A 22719-nucleotide genomic window follows, 5' to 3' on the forward strand; every position below is an offset into this window, starting at 1 on the left:
GTAATCCGTAGGGATATATCAGTCTTGGCTAAAACCAATTTTTGTGTTGAATGTAGCCTCCATTTATGTATGGTCCCAAAGCAATACAGATCCTTGAACAGTAAATCAGAAGAGGAGGAGAAGTTTTACAGCCTGCAAAAATCCTGCAGTAACGGGTGATTCTGGCAGTGATGGAGAGATGGTTTTATTTTACTTTTTTTAAGTTCTGGCAAATCTTTCAAAGACAAAATTCATTTTCTGAAGTTGTCTTTCATTGCCAAATGTAAGATTCTGATTTAAAATGACTTGCTTTGTGCCTTTGTTTATGTTCACTCTGTAAACTGAAAGAAATCCAACAATATTCATGGCTCCCCAGTCAATTTTGCGTTAACTTCACTTTCAGCTTCTCATGAATAAGGCTCTATTACAACAAATTAATTTTAAATGAACATTCTTCCCTGGAAACATTTCTGCTCCATTTTGAGAAAAAGTTGTTTTAAACAAGATTACACCTTTGACAGGATTACACCTGACACAAATGCAATCGTTTATGTGAATGAATTGTGATTTCAGAACTGCAGGCTTTCAGAGTGTATTATATTACATTATTTTGCTATCCATGACACCTCTCAATGTCTCAGGGGGGTTTTCCCTCTCTGCTTCATGTAACATCTGTGGAGTTCCCCCCGTTCTGTGGAGAGAATTAAAAATGAATAATGTGGTTGTTAAAACACCGAGTTTCAATGAGAAACTGTTTCCTCCTTCGTGTTCATGGGTACTTCAAACAGTTCAGAGTCTTGATGACCTGCTGTTTATAGCTTGCAGGCTATGAGAAATTAAACAATATTCTTACTGTATTCTTACTTTCTAAAAAGCAACCCATGTGTTTTAATTCTAACATGAAGACTGTATAAAATTATACTGAAAGCATAGTAAGGAAGTTACGAAAAGATAAATGTGATCCAGACAGACACAAATATAATTAGATATCAAAATGGGTTATTTTTAGTGTCACAAAACATTTTGCATTTATGAATTTATTTATTTATAAGCCTGGAAAGGCCTTGGAAACTTACCAAGTATTTTTATTGAAAACTAAATAGGAAGCTTACTTAGCAGTGTGCAGTGATGTATCATACACACTCTCTTTTGGCCATGTAAAGACAAAAAAATGGTTGGACATTTCTCTGTCCATCTAGTAGATCGGGCAAAAATATAACAGAATTCAGACCACTGTGTCTGAGGTTAGAGGGAACTCACTTGCCAAGGAGACAGAAGAGATATTTGTAGCATGACAAATAGCTACCAGGAGTATGTAAAGAAGATGTAATTCAAAGTTGGTGACAGTTGTTTAATTAACACTTTCTTCTGGCTTCTTACTGTGTAAATTATATTATACAAATTACACTCACCCACAAACCAGCATGTGGGCAGAAGCAGCTATAAAAAAAGTTTTCAGTGAAAGTACTGTACCTTGCATTAATACACTTTCTTCATAAACCTGGTCCTAGGACTGTAACATTTGCAAGCCACAGAAAGTTGTAAATGTTCTGCAACACTGATGATGCGAGTGCACAGAAAATAGACACATACATAGATGTACAGATGTATGGCCATAGAAACATATAGCAAGATCATTGTATCCCCCTGCTTGGCTGTCCTTATATTTGTAAAAAGGTACAACATCATGAATGCTAACTTAAGAATTTCCATAAACATTATCAAAAACTTACAAATAGCAAAGAAGGAAGCAAGATTCTGAGAAGTCTAAGAAATGGAGAAATAAAACTAACATATCCCCTTCAACTTGTACCAAATATTTCAAACAAAAAACAAAAACAAGAATCAGTGTGTGAAAATGTTGTAGAGGAAAGGGGGATGCTATGAAAATGCTAAAAATCAAACAAAGAAACAAAAAATAGGAAGCTAAGTTAGCTTTAAAATATCCCTGTTATTCAGATCCCCATACTCAAATACAAAACATCCTGGATGAAAGTATATTTTCACCTGCAGTGAAACGGCATCTATAGCATGTAAAATGATGCTTTTTTTTTTTTTTTTTAAACGACTATCTGGTTAATCAGTATTTAGACTACTCACTGCAGCAATTAAAATGATATTTATGCCCTGCAGTCTCACACCTGATGTCTTCCTCCTGAAGAGAAATGTTTCAAATGTTTGACCTCAATTTTGACAAACTAATGGTCACTAAAGCGTGTTTTGGTCTGTGCACTGAGTTTATACAGCCTCGGGATTCCTCTCTGCTGGGTGAAATAAGGACCTTTTAAAAACCATTGCACGTAACCTTCCCATCCTATCCACTTTAGATTGACTGAAAGGAATTATATTATAGGTAAAGAACTCCTCTTGAAACAATCCAACTTTTCCTCTGGAAGATCCATTCAAGAATACAATCAAAAAAAATAAATATAGAATGAGCAGCTTTCAACTTCAAGTTAACAAGGTTTGAGAATGAATGAAGCATCAATAATAACAATAAAATCAGAGCACTTTTCATTCCTCTGATACTACTTTTGCTTTATTTCAAAATAGTAGAATGGAAATAGCTGTGTCCTTACTTATTACCTATGATTTGATTATTTCCATTTGCAAATAATTTGTCGTATTTTTGTCTGAGAAATATGCAGACACAGCACAAAAAGGAATACTATACTTTGCTCAAGAGAAACAAAATTAGGCTGTACTGTTTTTAAAACATTCCAGCTACAATAACACAATTATAATTAATCTGAAGAAATGATATGAAGTTAATGACCTCCGAGAGGCTACAATTTTAAACCTTTTTCCTACCCCAGGGAGATGAAGGATCATCAGTTAGTGTTCCAATTCAAGCCCCGAGCCTGTGCCAACATATTTTATAAGCTAAACCCAGGTTTGGGAGACAGGCTGCATATTTTTCAGAGACTAAACCAGCATAAATCACAAAGTGCCAGCACACTATGAGGTTAATGTTGTGTTTTACTACAGTAAGCAATTTCTATCACCATTTAAAATGAGACAAGCAAAATTCAGGCAGACAAAATCTCATGCATCAAAGATTAATTTTTCAAGTACTGAGTGTAGGCTTTGGCTACTGAGGGAACATATTAGAGTGGGAGCAGCAGCAAGCACTGCAGTTAAAGGAGCATAAACATCTCCATTATAACCCTTCTCCTTGTCAGCTGACTGTAACTATCAGAAAAATTATTTATTTTTCTGCTACGCATTTGACTTTTTATTATTATTTGGGTAAAAAGGATCAACTATGTCCAAGTATAGAGGAAATAAAATATATCAGCGCCAAAATGTCTGAGGAATGACTACCAGCCACTAGTGTGGTAAGGCAAGTTCCAGTGAAAATTATTTTTGATTGAAAGAAGAGACATTTAAACAGCACCTTACAAATAAATTAAGCATTAGGAGTCTGTTTTCGCCTTGTAAGCTGCTCTCTGTTTCATTGATGGGGTCTCCTGAAGGTGAACCCAAGCCCTGTGGAGGCTGGCGCCAAGGAGCTGTGGTACAAAACTGGGTGGGCTCCCGGCATTGCCATGGCATGCTCCATTCTGTGACCACTTTCAGTAACACCAAGAACTAAACCTTTTCCAAAATAGTACGTGTCCAGAGCTACAGAAATAAGGCCAAGAGGGGAAGCTCACAGCATCGGGTTTCTGCTGCCCGCCATTACATGATATTGGCGCACACGTTATAAGCCAATGGTGGACCCAGCTACTGAGCAAAAGGTTCAGTCCTCTGATTTTGTCTGTGCCCACTCCTGCCCCAGAGTTCAGTGTTCACTGACAGAACTGTAGCAACCTATGCCCAGAAGAAGACAATTTAGATTTAGCAGAAAGGATCAATAGTAAAACCTTTCCTTTAGCCACAATGCATACATTTGTTAACTGAACAATTTGATGTGAAATTAGGGTTTCCAACATTCCGTGCAGTAGGTTAACCACAGCATGACACTACATAGAGCACTAACAAATGCACACTGGCCCATTCATGGATTAAATTTTAAAGAAGCTATCCATTAAAAACTGTACATGATCTAGGCTCAAATCCAAGGCTAAGACTGTATACTCTCATGATGGAAGTTTCTTGCTGATTCATATCCATACTTTTCAACTGGTAGCTACAGAACTTGTCCCTTTTCTATCCAAACTGATGGCAGACTGAGGACTTGGAAGAGGAGATGCCTGAACTCATTTAGTCAAAGTTGATAACTATATTCCCGATGAATGTATCTCTCCCTCTGTGTATGTGTGTATATACAGAAGGGAGAGACAAGCCATTGTGCTTTACAATATACCATTAAATTCTCTAAAATCTAAATAGGTTCTAGGACTGAAGAAGTAATCGTTAACGTTTCCCTTCCAACACATTTACAGCATATGCAATGTATCCTAGTGTTAATGGCAAATATAGCAGGTCATTAAGATGACTGGAACCAATTAGACCAAATTAAAACACAATAAAGACATCACTGCACTTACTTTCAAAATCATTATAAAATACATAAACTGAGCTTGTAGAAATACCTTTGAAAACCAGACACAACTCAGAAGAAAAAAAAAAAAGCACAAATACATAGCAAGTGGTTTTGTTAATAATAATAAAAAAAAAGTCTGAACAACAAAAATATCACTCAACGAGAAGTGGTCTTGGACCTTTGATTATTAAGAACTTGCTTTGCCTTATTTTCAATTTTGGTGTACATAAGCAAAGATAAAGATTTTAGAAATACTAAAAATGGGTATCAAACAGCTGCTTCAGGAACTACCTCTCTAGAGCTTTTTTGGGCTAAACCTTTTTTTCGGCAAGTGCCACACAGTCTGGGCACAATGGTGAAAATAATGTGATGCTACTCAGCTAAGGCAAAAAAGTATAAACACATCACTCTTTGAAAAAAATCCTAACATTTAAGAAGCTTCGATTATATTCATGGTTGTGTCACCCTCTGCTTATCAGTAGTCTCTTTCACCTGAAATTTCATCAAACTTCAGTCTAGCTATGCATTCGGTAGCACACCTGTTTTCACTGAACTACTGAAAAGCAATGGTGGGTAAAGATCAAGGACCTTAACTAGCAGGGAAATATTAGCCAACTTAGTTGTCTCCAAGCAATTCTCTCTCTTGGCTGGCCACGTGTTCGTCACTTCTAATGCCTTCCTTTTCAATTCACAGACTTAATTTTAAATTCCCTTAACAAGCTCTTTCAAAAAACAAATTTAAAAAAAATCATGCAAAGATAATGTTTTTTCTGCACATCATAACCACACAGAAGAACGTATCTTTCTAACTGTTGCACATCAAAAATTTAGAATCATTTGAAGAAAATTTTAGATATTATTAAATCAAACAAGGGTTTGAAAGTAAACAAAGTTATTTATGGAATCCCATGAATTTGTATAATATGCTTAAATGCTGTGCTCCATTTTTGCAACTGATCACCTTTGGAGTACTGGAGTACAGTACTTGGAGTTCCATTGCTGCCTAATCAACCTTTTAATTACAGATCTAGAAGCAGTCTCCAAGCAAATACAGAGAGATTTAAATTCTCTACCTTTACAGCCTTACTTTAAAATAATACCTTCTAAATGTTCATCTTTTAAATACTGAAAATTATGCCTATATAACAGTAGCACATTTTTAATCTCTACTTGTAATCTCCACTTTCTAATCTGATTAAACAAATCGAAAGGCTGATTCTTCCTACTGTGTTTAATACTAGCTCTCCCACTAACTACTTATTTCACAGCAGGAATTGTCTTTGAGAGCACATGCACATTATTACTCCAGATTGATCTACACAGTGACTTTGGACCAGGAGACTGTGCTATATATGGCATTTCCCAATGGACATTGCTTGTAGTACTCAAAATATCAAACAGAAAAATTTGTTCAAAATACTAAAGCTTTATTAACAACATAAAACAATGAAACTGCCTAGCATATCCAGCAAGGTGCTTGCACTGAAAGTCAAACTTTCAGATTTAATTTACCAGTCATTGGCTCTGTCCCATATTAGAGGCCATAACATTTTATTTTCCTAGGTTTGGGGGTTTTATTATCAAACATTTTCCATAAAAAGAAAGAAAAGATTACGAGAAATATTAACAACAGGAGAAAGTTATTTTGGGTGGCCCTTTCTTGCCAAGGACAGGGTACCACTTACCTGTTTTGGATGTTGTTACCATGTCTTCAATTGGTTTTAAACCCATTTAACACCTTGTAGAATGGGACTGTATTTTTTAATGTGTTCTGACAGGCTCTTTTTTATGGCAGACATCTACAAGCAGGTAACAAGCCATGAGGCTGTTATGGACCCTTGGCTCCAGCTATAAACACAATTCACATTCAGACCATTTTCTGCCAGTAGAGCCAACTGAGACTATTAATCAAATGAGAAAGAAAACAAGCATTTGTAGAGCTTGACACAGATACTGTTCATCTGCTATCGATGATATCAGAGCACTGCTCAATGTTTGAGGACCAGTTGTACAATATTTACAATGAACTTTTCTTTAAAAACGAACAACAGTATGAAGTACAAAAGTTAAGTAACTGACGATTGGTCTGGGAGAGCATTAAAGGAAAATATCTGTGCAAAAAGCGGTGCCTTTTCAACCCACCCTCTGACACGCTATGAAAACTTGGGTGCCTGCATAGGTGTTTGCTGAAAAACAATAGATGACATCAACAGAATTATGTATTCAGCAAATAACTCAGTTGGCATTTGGGGGGCTTTGTGTAGGCTTTTGCAGCACAGAAGGCAGATGGTGATTACACTTACTTCTGTAAAACTGTACTGAGCATTACATTAACTGGTAATTAGAAATTTCATTTTGATTTCACCTCTATTTTCATATAGACTATTTTCTGGCTTTCAAAAATGTATCTTGAAAAGTTCATAGAGCAACACCTCTAGGCTATAGCCATGTTAATTTTGGTCTGTTCACACCACAAGCACGAAAAGATGAGAAAAATATGAACTATTTTATGTATTCTCTCCCTAAGCATTTACTGTTACTTGTGTACTTCACAGACTGATCTCTGACTCAGATCCAACTACTAGAACAAAACACAGAAGGCTAGCCTATGCCATCAGTCTTTGCATTTTTCAGTCAGGTTTTTTTTTTCTATCTTTTTTTCGTTTGTGAAGAAATCCTTTATCACACTTGTTCTTATTTAGGAATAAGAATAAGAACTTATTAAGTAAATACAGCAAAGTACACAATAAAAATACAATAGATCATAAAGCAGATTGCCAGTATTTTTTATTTACCAACTACCAGTTTCCTAGCAAAGCATACCTTCCTTCAAATGCCAAATTTAATTCCAGCTTCCTCCAAGTTGTCTATAAGACTACACAATATGCTGTATGATCTTTGAATACTAATTCTTCTATAACACAGAGTTTTCAGTTTAAGATGAAGTCCTGCATCATACAGAACTTGTGCAGGCTGCTCTGTCCTGGAGCAGCTTTGCTGAATTCAGCAAACTGCTTCCAAGCAAAACATTTCAAGATCAAGAACTAGAGATGGGGAAATCCCAAGGGTAGGAAATATGATTTGAACATTTACTATTCGGTTAAATAAATAAAAAAAATAATAATAACAATTCATCACAGTTGGAAAAACATTTCACATTTAATATTATTATTCATCCAACCACAATCACAAGAAGACCTGAGACAACAAAATAATCATTACACTACTCAAACTGTTAATGGATTATTGTAGTTGGCCTCGGGTATACAAACAGATAGGTGAAGAGCAAACTCGTCGTAAAAGCTGGCAGCTATTCATTCGCCTATGACTTCAAACAAATTGCTGACAAGCACGATTGCATCATAGCACACCTGGATGGGAAAACCCAGGCCTCCTGTCATATTGCAGCTCCATTGCAAAAATCAGATGTAAAAGACTTAAATTGTCATACTGTTATGGCAAAGTGACACAGAGTGACAAAAGATATCAAGTGGCTCTACAGCTCTTTAAAACATGAAAACAGTCTCAACTGTTTGATCACTTCCTGATGAACGGTCTACAAGGTACAGTAATTTAATGAGCCCACAACCAAAAGCTTCTAAAGGGAAGAGCAAAAGAAAACAACAGTTGATGAACACAAATACGTTTCAAGGAAAAAAAATCTAAAAAGCCAAGAGTACCTAATTCTCAGACTCTGCGTGTAAACTGTACATTTCCCTCCTTTTGCCTGTTTGCCAGTTAATGTATCCTTTCTCCATCTCATGTGATGCATGATCAAATACAAATAGATGCATCTTGAATGCAATTTCAATTTCTAAGAATATCGATTAAGCAGAATATTGGCTTTTCTCTGCAGGTGGTTACAGGTTTTATTTCAAACTGCAAGTGATAATGGGTTTTCTCATTGTTTTGTTTATCATTTCTATATAAAGAACAAAACAAAATTTTCCCTACAGTCTTCAAGCAGGATCCCATTCTACAAACCTAACTAAAGCAAGACACATTAAACTGCTATAAAACTTAAAGGGAGGCCCTGCCTCAGCCATACTCTCTCTTTCAAATGCAGTTCAGTGCTTGTTGCTTTGGTACCTTGCATTTAGTTTCTCTCATTAAAATACATGGGAGGTATTATGCACCCATGGATGAGCAACTTTTCTTAGCCTCCCAAGGTTTTTTTATTTATTTTTGTTTTTTTAAAGAAGAATTAAATGGCAAAAATCCACAGCAGATTTCTATCTACCGTCAGTAGTTATTTGATAATTTTATCAATTTTATAGGAATTTGGTAAAGATTTTGATCATATAACAAAAAAAAAAAAAACACATGTAACTACCACGTTGGATCTTCCACAGCAACGTCCCTGATCTGAAGCGAAATTTACCTTTCATAAATAATCATTAGCATGGTCAAACTATGTATAAAATATAGCAAAGGGTTTTTTGTTTTTTTAACATGCGGTAAAACTATGTATAAAATAAAGCAAGGTTTTCCCACATGCAGCAATTAGAACTCACTGTCAAGGAAGTAATTGGTAGCTCTTATCATCATCATTATAGAAGGTGTCAACAAATGACTAGAACATAATTTTCTTCTTTACCTATGGCATTAAGGGCCACAGGAACTTAACAAGATACCCATTTCTGCAGTATGCATTTGATTTTATGTGGAAACAGCCTGAAATGAATTAAGAGAACAGATCTAAATACATTTGAATGAGGCATGTTCCTAGTACAGATTGCATATTAAAAAAAAAAGAGCTTCAGTTCCAGTTATATGCTGTTTGTAATGCCTTCTTGATATTTGTATCACCGTTTCTTAACATACTTTTCTAGTAAGATCCAAACTTGAAGAGATTTCCTACATTCGATTCTTACATAACAGACTGTCCAACCAACATGCTGTCAACATGTTAATTTTTTCCAAGACCAGCTCAACAACTGTGCAACAAGGTGAAATAGCCTTCTTCCTATTTTAAATAAGGAATTTTGGCAATTCCACTTTGAAAGTGCAAAAACATTCCAGCACCGAGCTGCACTCCGCCGAAAGCTAAAGTGTGACAGATGCCTTCACAGTAATTGCCAATCAGCCTCTACATAGCAACTGAAAACACAATACATCACTTTGATCTCCTCAGCTCTCAAAGTATTCACAATCAAGGAATCTGCATGACGAATATGAAATATGCAACATTTCCAAAAACTGTCTCCATGGAACTTAAATATGATAATGTATATTTTGTTCATACTTCTTAAAGCATTTCAAATCCTTTATTATGCATACGAAAGGATATGTTTTAGCTTGCAAAAAAAGTAAACATGAAAGATGCTTTATGTTTTCGAGACATGTAAGTTTTCATTGGATAACATAGGTGAAATAATCATTTAGAAAAGCCTGAATTGCTTTGAGGGGAAGGCATTATTACAGAACACGCTTAATTAAGTCCCGCTGCTAATTTTGTAAAATGAATACCTTGTTGAATTAGACTACCGGGAAATAAAGCATGCACACCAGCTCCACGTGCTTAAAACAAAAAGGAAATGCTGAAAAGGAGTAGACTTACATTTTGCAGGTAGGTCGTATCCACACGTAATTTTTGCTTGTCCAGTCTCGCAGCCACTCAGGTTGCGGCATTCAGCAACTAAACAGGGCCCAGCAGCTCTGTGTATACAGCCGTCCACTACAAAGGCAAACCCAGAAACTTTGTTTATTAAAAGCCAGTCTTTATGTTGTATTCAAACAAATGTATGGCCACAAACAATTACTGCTCATTTTTAAATGCAGAGACCTACAGATCTATAAGCAGACATTCAAGTATATACAAACATTTTTTCTGCCAGAATTAGTCAATGTTTACCCGAAAAATAGTATTTAGTAAACAGCTGCTAATTGGAAAGAAAACATTTCAAAAAGATAAAGCAGAATTAAAATGTCCATAACAGAAAGTGGTCTTATTCAAAGCTCAAAGAAATTCTCACTACCAATTATTAAAATAAAATTGATTCCCAGCTAAATACCAAACTGCCTTGTACTACAGAGCTCTGATTCTTCTAGAATTGTGCAAGCTATTTAATGTCAGTGTCCTATTAATGCCTTATACAAAGATTCCAATAATAATGCTTATGGATTTGAAATTTACAAAAATACCTTGTTTTGACCTTCCTCCTTTTCTTTTTCTTTTTTGTTTTGCATTATTCACTCAATACTTTGGAGTTAATTAAATAATAATTACTAAAGGTTGCAATTGCAGCTAAGTATGCAAGAAAATTAGTAGAGTGCATAGATCTTTTTACCCTCAGGAGCCAGGAAAATAATAGTAGCAGCAGCAAAGGAAAAAGAAAAGGCTGCTGGCACAGCATTTTTGCTCACTCCACATGCAATCAAAGAAATCATTTACTGTAATTATGGCAAAAAAGTTTAAGAAAAAGGAAACAAACAAAAAAGGAAATACTGTGTGCACCAACACAGCAACTACAAGAAGGCCCTAAGTCAGCAGCAATGATGAAGTTTCACTACAGGCAATAATCACCGTATAAATTACGCTATCAATTCGAAAAGGTAAAATAAGCTGAAGTAGAAAGGCTAAACAAATCCTTGTGCAGACATGAAACACAGATTCTGTATTTGCATTGCTCAATATTTTACTTTGTCTTTAACCAGTTCAAAGCCACAACAGTTCCCAACAGCATGTTTGAAACGATTAAAGCAAAAAAGCTTTGAAAAGTTAATTAGAGATGGGATTTCAAGAGATGCATATAATCTATTCTTAGCCTAACTTGCGTACCTCTCTACAGGCTATTACAGAAAGACTTGGACCATCCTACGCTTGGCCACTTGGCCACTCGTTGCCAGCCAGGAGGCAGGGAGCTCAGGTAGCTCCCTCACCCCCGAGTCATTTCTGAAGCTGGAATGGAAACGACAACTTTCTGCATGAGGGGCACAGCTAGGTTTGCAAGGTGTTGCACATTTCTCCGAAGCCATCTGTCCCTGAGTTGAGGGGCAGATAATGCCTTTATCTGAATTAAGCCTTCGACTGAGTTAAAATCGTGGCTATCTGTTCAGAGGTGTTCTCTGCCAGGGTTAATACTCAGATGACACAGTGAAATCAGATAAGCAGTTGCTTATAATTCTCCATACTCATCCTGGACACTGCACCACTGATTTTCAAATCATCATTTTGAAATATTCTGTATTAGAGAGAAAGATAATTACAGAATCATGTGTTGTTCCACCTTCAATGTATTTTCTGAAACCTTCTTACTGGAAAGGATGTGCTTGTGGAGCTATAAGCGTGTTGCGCACCAACTATGCCAAGATACCAAGTCTTATTACTTACCTTAACTGAACTTTTGTTTTTAACGTACCCAAAATCTCTGCTCAACAGACTCCAGGATGTTAATGCAAGAATAATATTTTGTGACCTCAAGGGGAAAAAAGAATGCTGGAAATCTATCCTGTGCTTTTAATATCCTATTTAATTATTTTAGCTTAATTACTAAGTGCTTTTCCAAACCAAGGAGGATAAGTAAAACAGAATGCGTTGAAACCTCAAGTATATTTTTATAAGCACCACTACCACCACAATCTTTACCAACATTAGTGTTTCCTGAGACATTAACATAAAAAAAAATAAATAAATGCTTAGCACTAGCACTTTATGTGCAATCCTCAACAGAGGAAGAAGTCTTTCACCTCGGGAGCACTGGACAAGGACTCAAATCCAAGCAGTTATCCCTTGGCAGTGGATTAAGCATTTCCAGCCCTAAGCAATTTCTTGTCCCTCACCGCTGGGCACCCTGCCTTGAGCTGTGTCTGTACAATTGCTTGTTCATCTACCCTCTCAACCAAATCATACAGATAAATCAACCTCTTTTTCACAAAATTGCATTCATTTTCACCCAGATTCAGCTCAGAGCACAGCCAAATAACAGAACCTGCAAAAACAAACCATCGCCTCTGATGGGGAAGCGGAAGCACAGATTTGCCACTTCTAAATCCACAGCGCATTAACATACCCAATGCGTAACAAGCCACGTGCCAGGTCGGCTGCAATGGCCAACAGAAAGGCAGTCGCAGCTCCGCAGCCATAAACCATCTCATGATGGGAGAAGCAAGCTCTTAATGCACACCCAACTAAGGTACCAACGGCCTATCACGGTTTCTTGGAGCTGGCTCCCCACAGGTCCTCTCTCCGAGCCTTAGTAATCGAAGCAGCCTCCAGAAGGATGAAAAGGTAATTGAAAAAAATTGAATTTTTAACTGAGGCAAATCAATTCTATCATAACCAATTCTGACATATGACAAGGAAAATGGAAGACATCTGCCAAAAACAAACAAGTAGAAGTGCATGCTTCTCTTATAAAGATGACTTAACAGAAAATGATTGAATACTCTGGACAGGCATAGATGGAAACTGAGACATTAGCATTTGATATACTTCAGTGACCACACAGAAGAATGATTTTTGGAAAAAAAAAAATCACTGTTGTCTAAATAACTTTTCTTCTACCATACTTACGAAATACTTGAGCAAGATGACCTCTGATCAATGTATGCATTTTCCATTTAATACAATGAGAACTCAATAAATCATACTAGAAACATTCTATATTTCCAATAATATATATGTAACACAACTTTGATAATTCTTCTAGCAGAAACCCAAGCAGTAAAACATCTTGCTAAATATGAGCACTGCGTAACATAAAGAAAAAAAAATGGCAAAGATAAAGTAGATTATCAAATCTAAATGCGATACTTCAGCCTCTGCTAAAACATGCCTTCACTGTATTAATTCAAAAAATCATGGAGAGGCCTGCACAAAACATTCATGTGTGCTATTTTGTTTCCTGAAAGAGTGCACTGACTAGCAATATAAGTGTACAGTGAAGTAAGCATTGTTAAGAGAATAACTTTATGGAAATTACAGATAATGCAACAACCTCAGGAGGGAAAAATGATGTCCAAAGATATATTGTTATTGTGTGGTAAGGAGGAAGAGATTTACATGATAATAATGGCATGCTGACAAATTACTTTTGTAGGAAAGTGAAGAATCTTTGATATATTGGTTTCAAATACTTCATCTGTATCATCAGTTTGATATATAGATGCTCATCTGCATTTTTCAAAACAGATTTAGAATACGTTAAGCCACAACCCACTGTTCCTTTCCTGGAATTCCTTTGTGCAGCTGCCTGTAAAAACCCAGGCACTTCACTTATGCTCAAATCTGACTCGCATCATGTGACAGTGATAAGGAATTAGGCATTATCACTGTTTTCCTACAACCAGTCAAAAACGTCATTTTACTCAGAAGATATCACTCAGCTTCATAATTTGCCTATTTTCTACAGGCTGTCTTCCTGTCCAGGTTTATGGAAACCATATATATACGTACTTGGGGTCATTTATATACCCAAGTGAGCTGTCATCTCACAACTACAGGAAAGATGTGGGAAAACCCCACAGACAAAACTATCTAGCTGACAAGAAATCCTGCCTCTGGTCTGCATGCCGAATAATTGACATTTCTAAGTACTGGCAAGAGTTGAAGGCAAGTCTTACAGGCAAGGCTGCTAACTGTCCTTCCTGACACTGTGCTTCTTGATACGATTTGCATGCTTATAAACCAAGGATTTTTGATCGCACTCTGACTAGAGGAGTTGTGACTGGGGCAGGAGGTGCTGCCAGCGAGGCAGCAGCAATCTGCGGGATGGTTCCTCTTCTTTTCTGCACCCTAGCAGCCACCCTGAGATAAATGCTTGTGAGGAAACACACAACACTTCTGCTTTCAGATGCCTACAAAGACTTAAGCCAGTCGAGCTCTGCTTTTAAATGTGATCCAGTTACTCACTGCACTGCCATGTGTGGAGAGCCAGCAGAAATGGGGTTTCTGTATTTACCGCTTCGTGCTGCCTTCGCTGGAGAAGCACATGGAAGGGGGTTCTTAGTCTTGAAGGTGCACGTATAGGAAATACATCACTAGGGCTGAAGAACGGCTCAAGGAGCTTGAGATTTAGCACTATACTTGAAGTAGTTCATGCTTGCATAAAGCTATTAAAAGTACTACCCCAACATTTTTTCATTAAAAATAATATTAGCAATCACTTTGCATGCATCCATAAGCTTTAGGAGTCACCAGGGACAGCACTTTGTTCTCCCAACAATTCAGCAGAAGCTGTTAATGAAGAAAAACTCTTTCCAAACTACTGCAGTCAATGGTGTTGGTTGCACAAAGAAGTCGCCTGAAAATAATTGCTTAAAATACATGGACAAAATTAAGTTTCAAAATAAAATTCCTAGGCAAAATGAGAGTATTCTAAAAACAACGAGTTTTAAGAAAACGTGGAAATCTTTGAAAACATCTCTCTACACTACTGCAGATTACAGGATGCTAAAAAGTTAAATATTTTCTTATTTAATTTCTTGTAAAACAACTGTATTTGTTCTCCAGAATTAAAGGGTTAAAGTTATATAGTAAAAATAGCTAATTTACTAATGTACAATGTAGAATAAATCTATTTCTTAGGTAAAATCTCTGAAAATTGCAAATGAAGCAAAAGCACAGGAAACAGAGACTTAAGGGTATCATGGGATGCTGCTTTAAAAAAAAAAATAACCTCAGCAAAACCAGCCTTGCGGTGCAGATGGTAATAAAAAAGGGTAAGGTAATCAAACACCACAGCAAAATAATACAATCCCCCCCCCCAGCCTCCGGGAATAATAAGCCCCAAACTTCTTTTGTGACCTTGCATTTGAGGCTGGGTGAATTCAAGTTATGGTGTAAACAACATATGCAGACTTATCATGTTATATTTCAAGAAACTATATACTCTTTTTCCATAGTAATTCCTGTTCTTGGTGCTTTTCCAGATCTTTTTTTCTGTTTTTCACCAGGAAATTCAGGAGATTTACTTATTTAAGCAAGTTAATGGTGCATGATTTATCTATGAAGCCTTACTGTTCTTCCACGTGGTAAATGCCAGGAGTGAATCAAACCAGAAAAACGTTATTATAACAGATACATCGCTCGGGTCACACAAGAGGAATCTGGTTTGCCCCAGCTGCAGCACACCTGTGTTATACATGTCCTCAGTATTTGTGGTCCTTTCAAAAAGCTCACTGCGAGAATGCACACTGAAACGACGACAACAAAAAAAACCCACAAAACTGGTAAAGTGCCTCTAGGAAGTTCACTAGAATCAAGTACTGGGAAAGGCACAACTGCACCTCCGAGACTGGTGTCAAGGGGAAATAAATCGTGCACAGCACGAGACAACAGCTGCTGGTCTAATGAACAAAGGTGGGGATCTTAAAAAGATTACTACACAGATGCCAGTCGGCCGCCGCTGCTAGAAACGGCAGTTTATATTACAGAGATGGCCTCTGCCATGGGGAAGTTTAATGAACTGAAGATTTTTAATCAATGCACTGGTTTATAGGCTTCCAACATAATTAATTTTAAATACTTTGCATTTATACAGTACTTTCTAGCCAGCATCTGAAGGAGTTGAAAAGCATGATCTGACTTTGCCTTAAAATTCTCCATTTTAAAAACAAAAACACAGATGAACTCTGTATTTTGAGATGGCTGCTTCACTGAATTAGATTCCTGTCTCACCGCAGACAATCAAATTTGCAGTTTCTTAAATACTAGTTTTCAGAAATTCTTACTGCCTACTCCTGAGTTGAACCAAGACAGAACCAAAGGTTCAAAACCCCAAAGTTTACGCTACTGGTTGGGCGTCAGTTCCCATTCTCTCTAAAGCGCCTGTCTTCGGTTAAGAATCTGCATTTCAGATTGCACAAAGGACCTGGCTGCAGCCAGAACTAAAACTCTGAGTCCAGCCAATACCAACCACTAAACCATGCTGCAGAGGGAATTTCATGTAATAATAATAAGTAGTAAAAACATTATTCCAGTACAAACAGCAAGGAACAAGCCTACTTAAAGCAATGGCATATCTTAGCTTTATTGTAAAGTCATCCCTGGGAAACTTGTATTTTAGAATATTGTTTAGATGAGATCCTTCAAATTTACCATTAAAAAACAGCAGGTTTTGCCTGCCATGGTGAAAAGTTTTTAAAACCAACTTGATGCTTTATGATAAAACTGTCCTTAATCTGGATATGGTTCACACTGAAGGACAGCCAAAGCAGCTGCACAACCCAACACAATCAATGTCCATGTCAAAATAAAACTCATTTACTCATGGGTCTGTTAAATGTTAAGTATGTCCTACAATTATTGCACACAATCAATCATTCTTACTTTGAAAAACATGGAACAATAATAATAGTAAACTCACATTTTCTGGCAGATATCTTTTCTTTGTTTTAGTCAAATATCTTGGGGATATCAGAAACTCAAATTAAAAATATATGAAAAACCGAGTAAAAGTTGTTGTGTCGCATTAGCAATGACAATTGGTAAGTCCCTTCTGTAACCGACTGCGCAACAAATATTGCATGCGTTTTATCTCATACTTGGGACGTCATCTTTCTTAGTCTCCAAGAGCTCTACTTCAATTCTGTAGACAGAGATATAATGTCAATAGGATTCACACTTTTGTCAGCCCACTCAAGCAGCATAAGGGCTCTGAGAAACATGGGTCTGATAAACCTGTCTGAATGTCACACTTTTGGCAGTAAAAAAAGAACTAGGAAAGGCTCCAATAGTGTTTTTCCAGTTTTTCCCAGTCCAAAATCCTGACATTAAGGCATGTGTGAAGGAACCATCCACTTCCTTTTAATTGTGTTGATGTTGAGACACCTGACACACCACAGTCTTCTGCAGATGGGACTGAAACAGCTAAGCCTGAAATACCTCGCTGTGGCAAGCGGAAAAATTCCATGTTGTTGTTTATTCATAAGTGAAGTAAGAAGCTGAAGTCAGGTGAAATTTCTCACTGTTCTATGCTATGAAACCAAATTCAGTTCATGTTCAGCTGAACTTGGTTCCAGAACTGACATCTCTTATCTTAAAAAGCTGCAAAGTTTTTTGGTTTTGTTTTTCAAATGCAGTATCATCCTGAAGAAACGAGGCTGGTGACTCCAAAATCCTTTCCTCTGGCTCCTGGGCGGTCACAGTACTTCATTTCCAGCTGGATACCGCACAGGCAAACAGTCCGTGCTTCATTTTGTTGCTAGGACGCCTACTTATTTTATTTTGTCCTGGATTTCCATTCATGATACTGTGCTATTATTACAAGACCTTCATTATTAAAAATTTAAAATGTGGACCTGCTTAAGAATAGGACTGTGTGGGAAAAAAATAAAAAAAAAAAGATAGGTATGTGTCCGCCTGAAGAGGCAGGAAATTGTGTGAGTAAATTAGTCGTTGCTCTGCCTATTTTAGAGATACAAATATAATTGTTAGTTAAGCTTTCACCTAACATCTAAGCTTCTGCTCTACCTTGAACTTAGATGCAAATATTTAGGGAGATCACATCAGAACTCATTTATTTATTTATTTATTTATTTTCTTTCCCCTCCTTTCACAGCCCTTTGCAACTCAGGCTCTGCTTAACACTTTCCACACAGAAAGTCAATGCTACCTGCACCAAGATGCCAGCCTCCTCCTCAGTGGTGTCCCTTTTAAACAAGCACCTTTGTGCTTCTTCCCTCAAGCACAGGAGAAACTCACAGCAAATAATCACATTATTGCTTTTAAAAACTCACCGAAACTCTCTTTTGCCACGATGCCTATTAAGCTATTGATGACATTAGGCTACTACTGGGATATCAATCTCTGTCTAGCGCATAGAACTATGCAGTCTGTTTTTCCTCCTGCACTGTTCTGAAACATTAAGTTAAACTCTGAGGAACAGTAAAGAAACAAGTAGATAAAAAGATTAAAAAAAAAAACAAACCACAGTCCTGAAAGGGCAATGAAACTCAGATTTAAAATAAATAAATAAAAATGTTACTAATGTTCCGATGCTGCATGAAAAGAAATCAAGATGTAGGAACAGACACACTGGTGAGACCCAGCGTCCACCAGTCTCAGCAATCCATCTCACATGATGGCCAAAGGCAAATGCTTAAAAATAGAGGTTAAGAAGAGAGTAAGAAATTACTAGTGCTTCCACAAAATATTCTTCTAACCCTTCCATATTGGCAGCTCAAAAACCTAGCAGGATGCCTCATCAATATCATCCCCAGCATGCTTTTTTTTTTTTTTTTTTTGTGAGCATTTTGTGATCATCTCAGATTTGTACACGCATTTGGAATTTTATCTTCCAATTTTGTAGTCCTCTGTGTAATGCGGACAGAACCATTAGCAAAGAAATAAATACTGCAGGTTGTTCTGAGGAAAAGCATGAAGCTAACGTAGAAAAAGAGAATGAAATCGGTAAAAAAAAATGTATTTTTTTTCAGGAAGTTTTCTGTTTGTTTGTTTTTTTCCCCCAATTTATAAGACACATAGCCAAGCATTTTCCCTCTGTTGTTTGTTAACTTTTTTTTTTTTTTAAACAATACATCTTTCCCTCTTCTGCAGTTTTCAGCATTGTCAGGCTCTGCATGGAGAGAGAGGACACTACAGCAACATGCTCCATTACTTCTAAATGCTTCAAAAATACTAAGTGCATGGGAGATGAGTTATATTAAACCAGGGTAGGTGTTTGCATACTCAGAGTACAGTTATTAAGCAGCAATCGCACAGTGATTATACAAATTTATTCACTATGATCAGCTAACAGTTGTCAGGCACGGGTCAAGGATTCAGAGAGAACAGGCTACCAAGTAATAATTGTATGACGATGGAGTGAAAGGGAGCCTTGTAACTGTTGTGCATCCTCACAGTCCAACAAGCTGCTGGCGTGTCATTCCTAAGCGTTTTAGAGGTAAACTGAAAACAAAATAATGTCTAAAGTTCCCCACTGCTGGAATGTGAGGGGGAGTGATCCAAGACCTTCTCGTCATGTAGAATATGGAAGAAGCAATTGCATTCTCATGTAACATCTTTTTAAATCTGGCTTCTATCTTAAATACCGCTTCTAACTAAACAAAATTAATGCAGACACTGGCATGGGAATTTCTCTTTAGGTATAGGGGTGCGCCAGGCACAAGCACAAGCAGAGAGCATACCACTGCTAGAACAGAAGAGTACATTCAAGCCTTAGGTAAAACCTAGGAGAGGACACAAAGCCTGAGCCAGACTGAGGTGAAACATGATGCAGGGTGAATAGCTCCACTTCCCTTAAGAATCTTGCAAGAGAAAGGCAAGCAGGTGTGCAGAGAAAACGCTTCTATGACTTAGGTCTTCAAATATCATGTTCTAAAAACTTTGCAATGAGCTTGTTTGTTTTCAAGAGTTGTCTCTTCCCTTCCCCTCTAACCCATATGGGTTCAGCTTGACTATTTAGCATCAGCAATCTCCATGCAGGTTTAGGTGATGCACAGACCACAAGAGACAAGATGAAGAAACTACTATAGGAAAGCTACGTTGCAGAAGTGACTACATCCAGTTCAGAACGCAGTGGTTCTGTAGATGTTCTGCATGTCCCCATTCCCATGGAAAAAAAGTCTCTTGGCTTCACAGGCTTCCCTTCATAAGTGAGGCATTTAGTTGTCCCAGCAGGCAGAGTCACTAAGAACAGGATGGGTTTTGCACAGGTTACACAGTCTTCATGGAGAGCTTTGAAAATGGAGAAAGTCCTTGAGATAGACTGAATTCAGTGAAAAAACAGACACGCGGGGCAAGCATTGCAACAGTGTTAATAGTGACAAATAGTGCCACTTAGTTACTCTGCTTAACATCAGTCTAAGCCAAAGTTCATAGTTTTCTTTCACATAAGGACTATATTAATTAAAACTTAAGATGCCTCTGTCACATAGATTACTATGAAGTTAAATCCATTAGATCAGATTTTTATTTTTATATATAGATATATATTTTTGAAGTAAAGGAGTTGGCTTGAAGGTGAGCCACCATGACATACAAAGGACTTCAGAAACACAGGGATTGTTGGAACTCAGAGTTAGGACAGCAGCTGGAGTATACAAAGGAGTGGGACTAAGTATCAACAAGGAGATATCCTCTTGCTTGCAGTAAGGCTTAGCAGCTATAGGAATACTATCAATTATTTACTAAGTAGTAGCTGGTTTTCTTATTTCCTGTACCATTTTCACTTGTGCTAATATACTTTTATCATGAACCATTGAAGGGAGAAATCTTGGTTGAGATGCTTCTCAGTCCACAATCAGAGTCCTCTCAATTTGGAGTGCTGTCTGAAGCCAGATTAATTAACAGTATTAATTATACAAAAATTGCCTTGCAATAGGTAAATCCAATTGAACACACTACAATGTATTCAACTGGAATAAATATAAGGGAAGAAAAAGGTAAACACTAGATTAACCAGAAAATGATGTGTGAACAAAGTTCTTTCAGACAGTGTTTTAACACGAGCATGACAAATAGGAACAAAAAGTTTCAAATACTTCATCCTTTTGTTGAGAAACTATGACAAATCATATGTGCAAAAGATCTAAGACAAATGCTTGCCAAAGGGTAACTTGGAAGATCTAGGACACAAACAGCATTCAGCAATGTTGAATTATCAAATATTTTCCAGCAACATGAAAAAACCGTCACATATACTAAGTACAATTTCCCCAACAAAAACAGTATCATATCCTGACACAGACTCATGCAACGAATAAAATGCAGAAGGAGAACTATTTGCTCTCATTAATGTGTCAGATTTCATTGCAGAAACTGACAAACGGATGAAAATGTTAGAGGCATCAGCATGACTTTGCCACATAATTATTGGTATGTGGAGTAAAGGGCATAAGCCCCCATCCTCCAAACCTGCCTTCCTTTTCCAATCCTGGACAGACTGACTCTGACAGGCAAGTTCTGTTTCCAAGGTAAATGGAAAAGCATTATACTAAGCCAGGATCTTTAAATATATTCATATAATATATAATGATCAAATTCAATTTCAGTGACTGCATAGCCACAGTTCAAAAGAAATGGAATAATAACCTGACTTTCTTTTTTTCTTTTAAATTTATCTAAGGTCAGAAGAAACAACAAGATAATGGAAATAGTGTTGGATAAAGAAATGCCTCCCACATTGCCCACTGTACTTGTTTTTTTGCAGTGCAATCACTTTGAACAAAAAAACAATTAAAAAAAATAAAGGACACAAAGCCTAATAATAGTAAGTGACCTTCAGAGTTAATCGAAGACTCAGAATCCAGAAGCTGCACAGGGAACCTCTCTGTGCTGTTCCCTGTCCAGCCCTCCACAGGGCCATACCCAGCAGCCTGTTTAATCAAGTCCCACACAAGCTTTTGTAACCTGCAAGAAAGGTAAGCCTGTAATTAATGAACTTATTACTTATATGAGTTAGCTGCAGCCCTCCTTATGTTCCATGAGTTGTGGGAAGGGAAATTAAAGTACTAAGCACAACTTAAAATTACAGTCTAATAGTTCTCGAGTAAGAAACAAGACATCCCACTCAGATGGCTCTATCTACCAGTTCAGTAATTCTGGCAATTCCCTCCCAAATAACTTTATGTTTGTCCTAAAACACTATTAAAAGAGAGATAAGGAACAGAAGAACTAAAGAGCTGGTTAATCTGTGCAGCATCGTTATGTATTATTTAGTTTAATATCTTCTTGTAGTAAATACAAAATCATTATGTGCCATTTTCTTCAAGAGAACATTGTAGTAAATTTGGTGTTGCAACAGAACCATTAAAGTATAATAGTGTACACAGAAATATTCTACTGATTAGCAAGCAAAAATATGTAATTATAGCCACAGTGTGGGACTCAGTTGGCTGGTGTTTTATTGCATACTGCTTTGTAAGACTACTTTGCTGCCAAAACTAATGAGGAAAATACTGAGTTGTTACTTCCAGTTGTACTAGAGGTTTTTGTCTTGATTTTATTGACATTTATAAAGTGATCATCACATGTAACAAACAAGCCACAGTGCCAGCACTGTGAGCTGCAGTCTACAGTAATTAACGAGTAAACACCATCAATTCCATAGCAATGTTCCATGGATAAGTAAAGTATTAACTGAATTTTAAGAGGTAATTCTGAACAACTATTTACCCACAGCGTCTCAAGTTCTCCACAGTTTGAGTGGTATTAACAAAGTAGTACAAGGGCACCGAGAAACCACTTTAAAAGGAAAAAGCAGCTCAACATTAGCCCATTAAAGCTGCAATAAACATACTCAAATGTGTGTATGTCCAATATATAAAGTTTTGACAAAACCACGTAT

General features: G+C 37.0%; 1 protein-coding gene across 8 annotated transcripts in view; it reads right to left on the reverse strand.

The window, feature by feature from the left end:
- MACROD2 (mono-ADP ribosylhydrolase 2) overlaps nucleotides 1-22719 on the reverse strand; it is an 860596-nt gene that overhangs the window by 590786 nt on the left and 247091 nt on the right. For 7 of the 8 annotated variants that reach the window (XM_048060981.2, XM_048060980.2, XM_048060984.2 and 4 more), the window contains one exon: nucleotides 10029-10145. The exons of the other annotated variant lie outside the window; for it this stretch is intronic. In XM_048060981.2, coding sequence (XP_047916938.2) covers nucleotides 10029-10145 — 117 coding nt within the window. The remainder of the gene's footprint in view (nucleotides 1-10028; nucleotides 10146-22719) is intronic. 8 annotated transcript variants of the gene reach the window in all.

Source organism: Anser cygnoides, chromosome 3 (genome assembly GCF_040182565.1).
Source record: "Anser cygnoides isolate HZ-2024a breed goose chromosome 3, Taihu_goose_T2T_genome, whole genome shotgun sequence".
NCBI classification, from domain to species: Eukaryota; Metazoa; Chordata; class Aves; order Anseriformes; family Anatidae; genus Anser; species Anser cygnoides.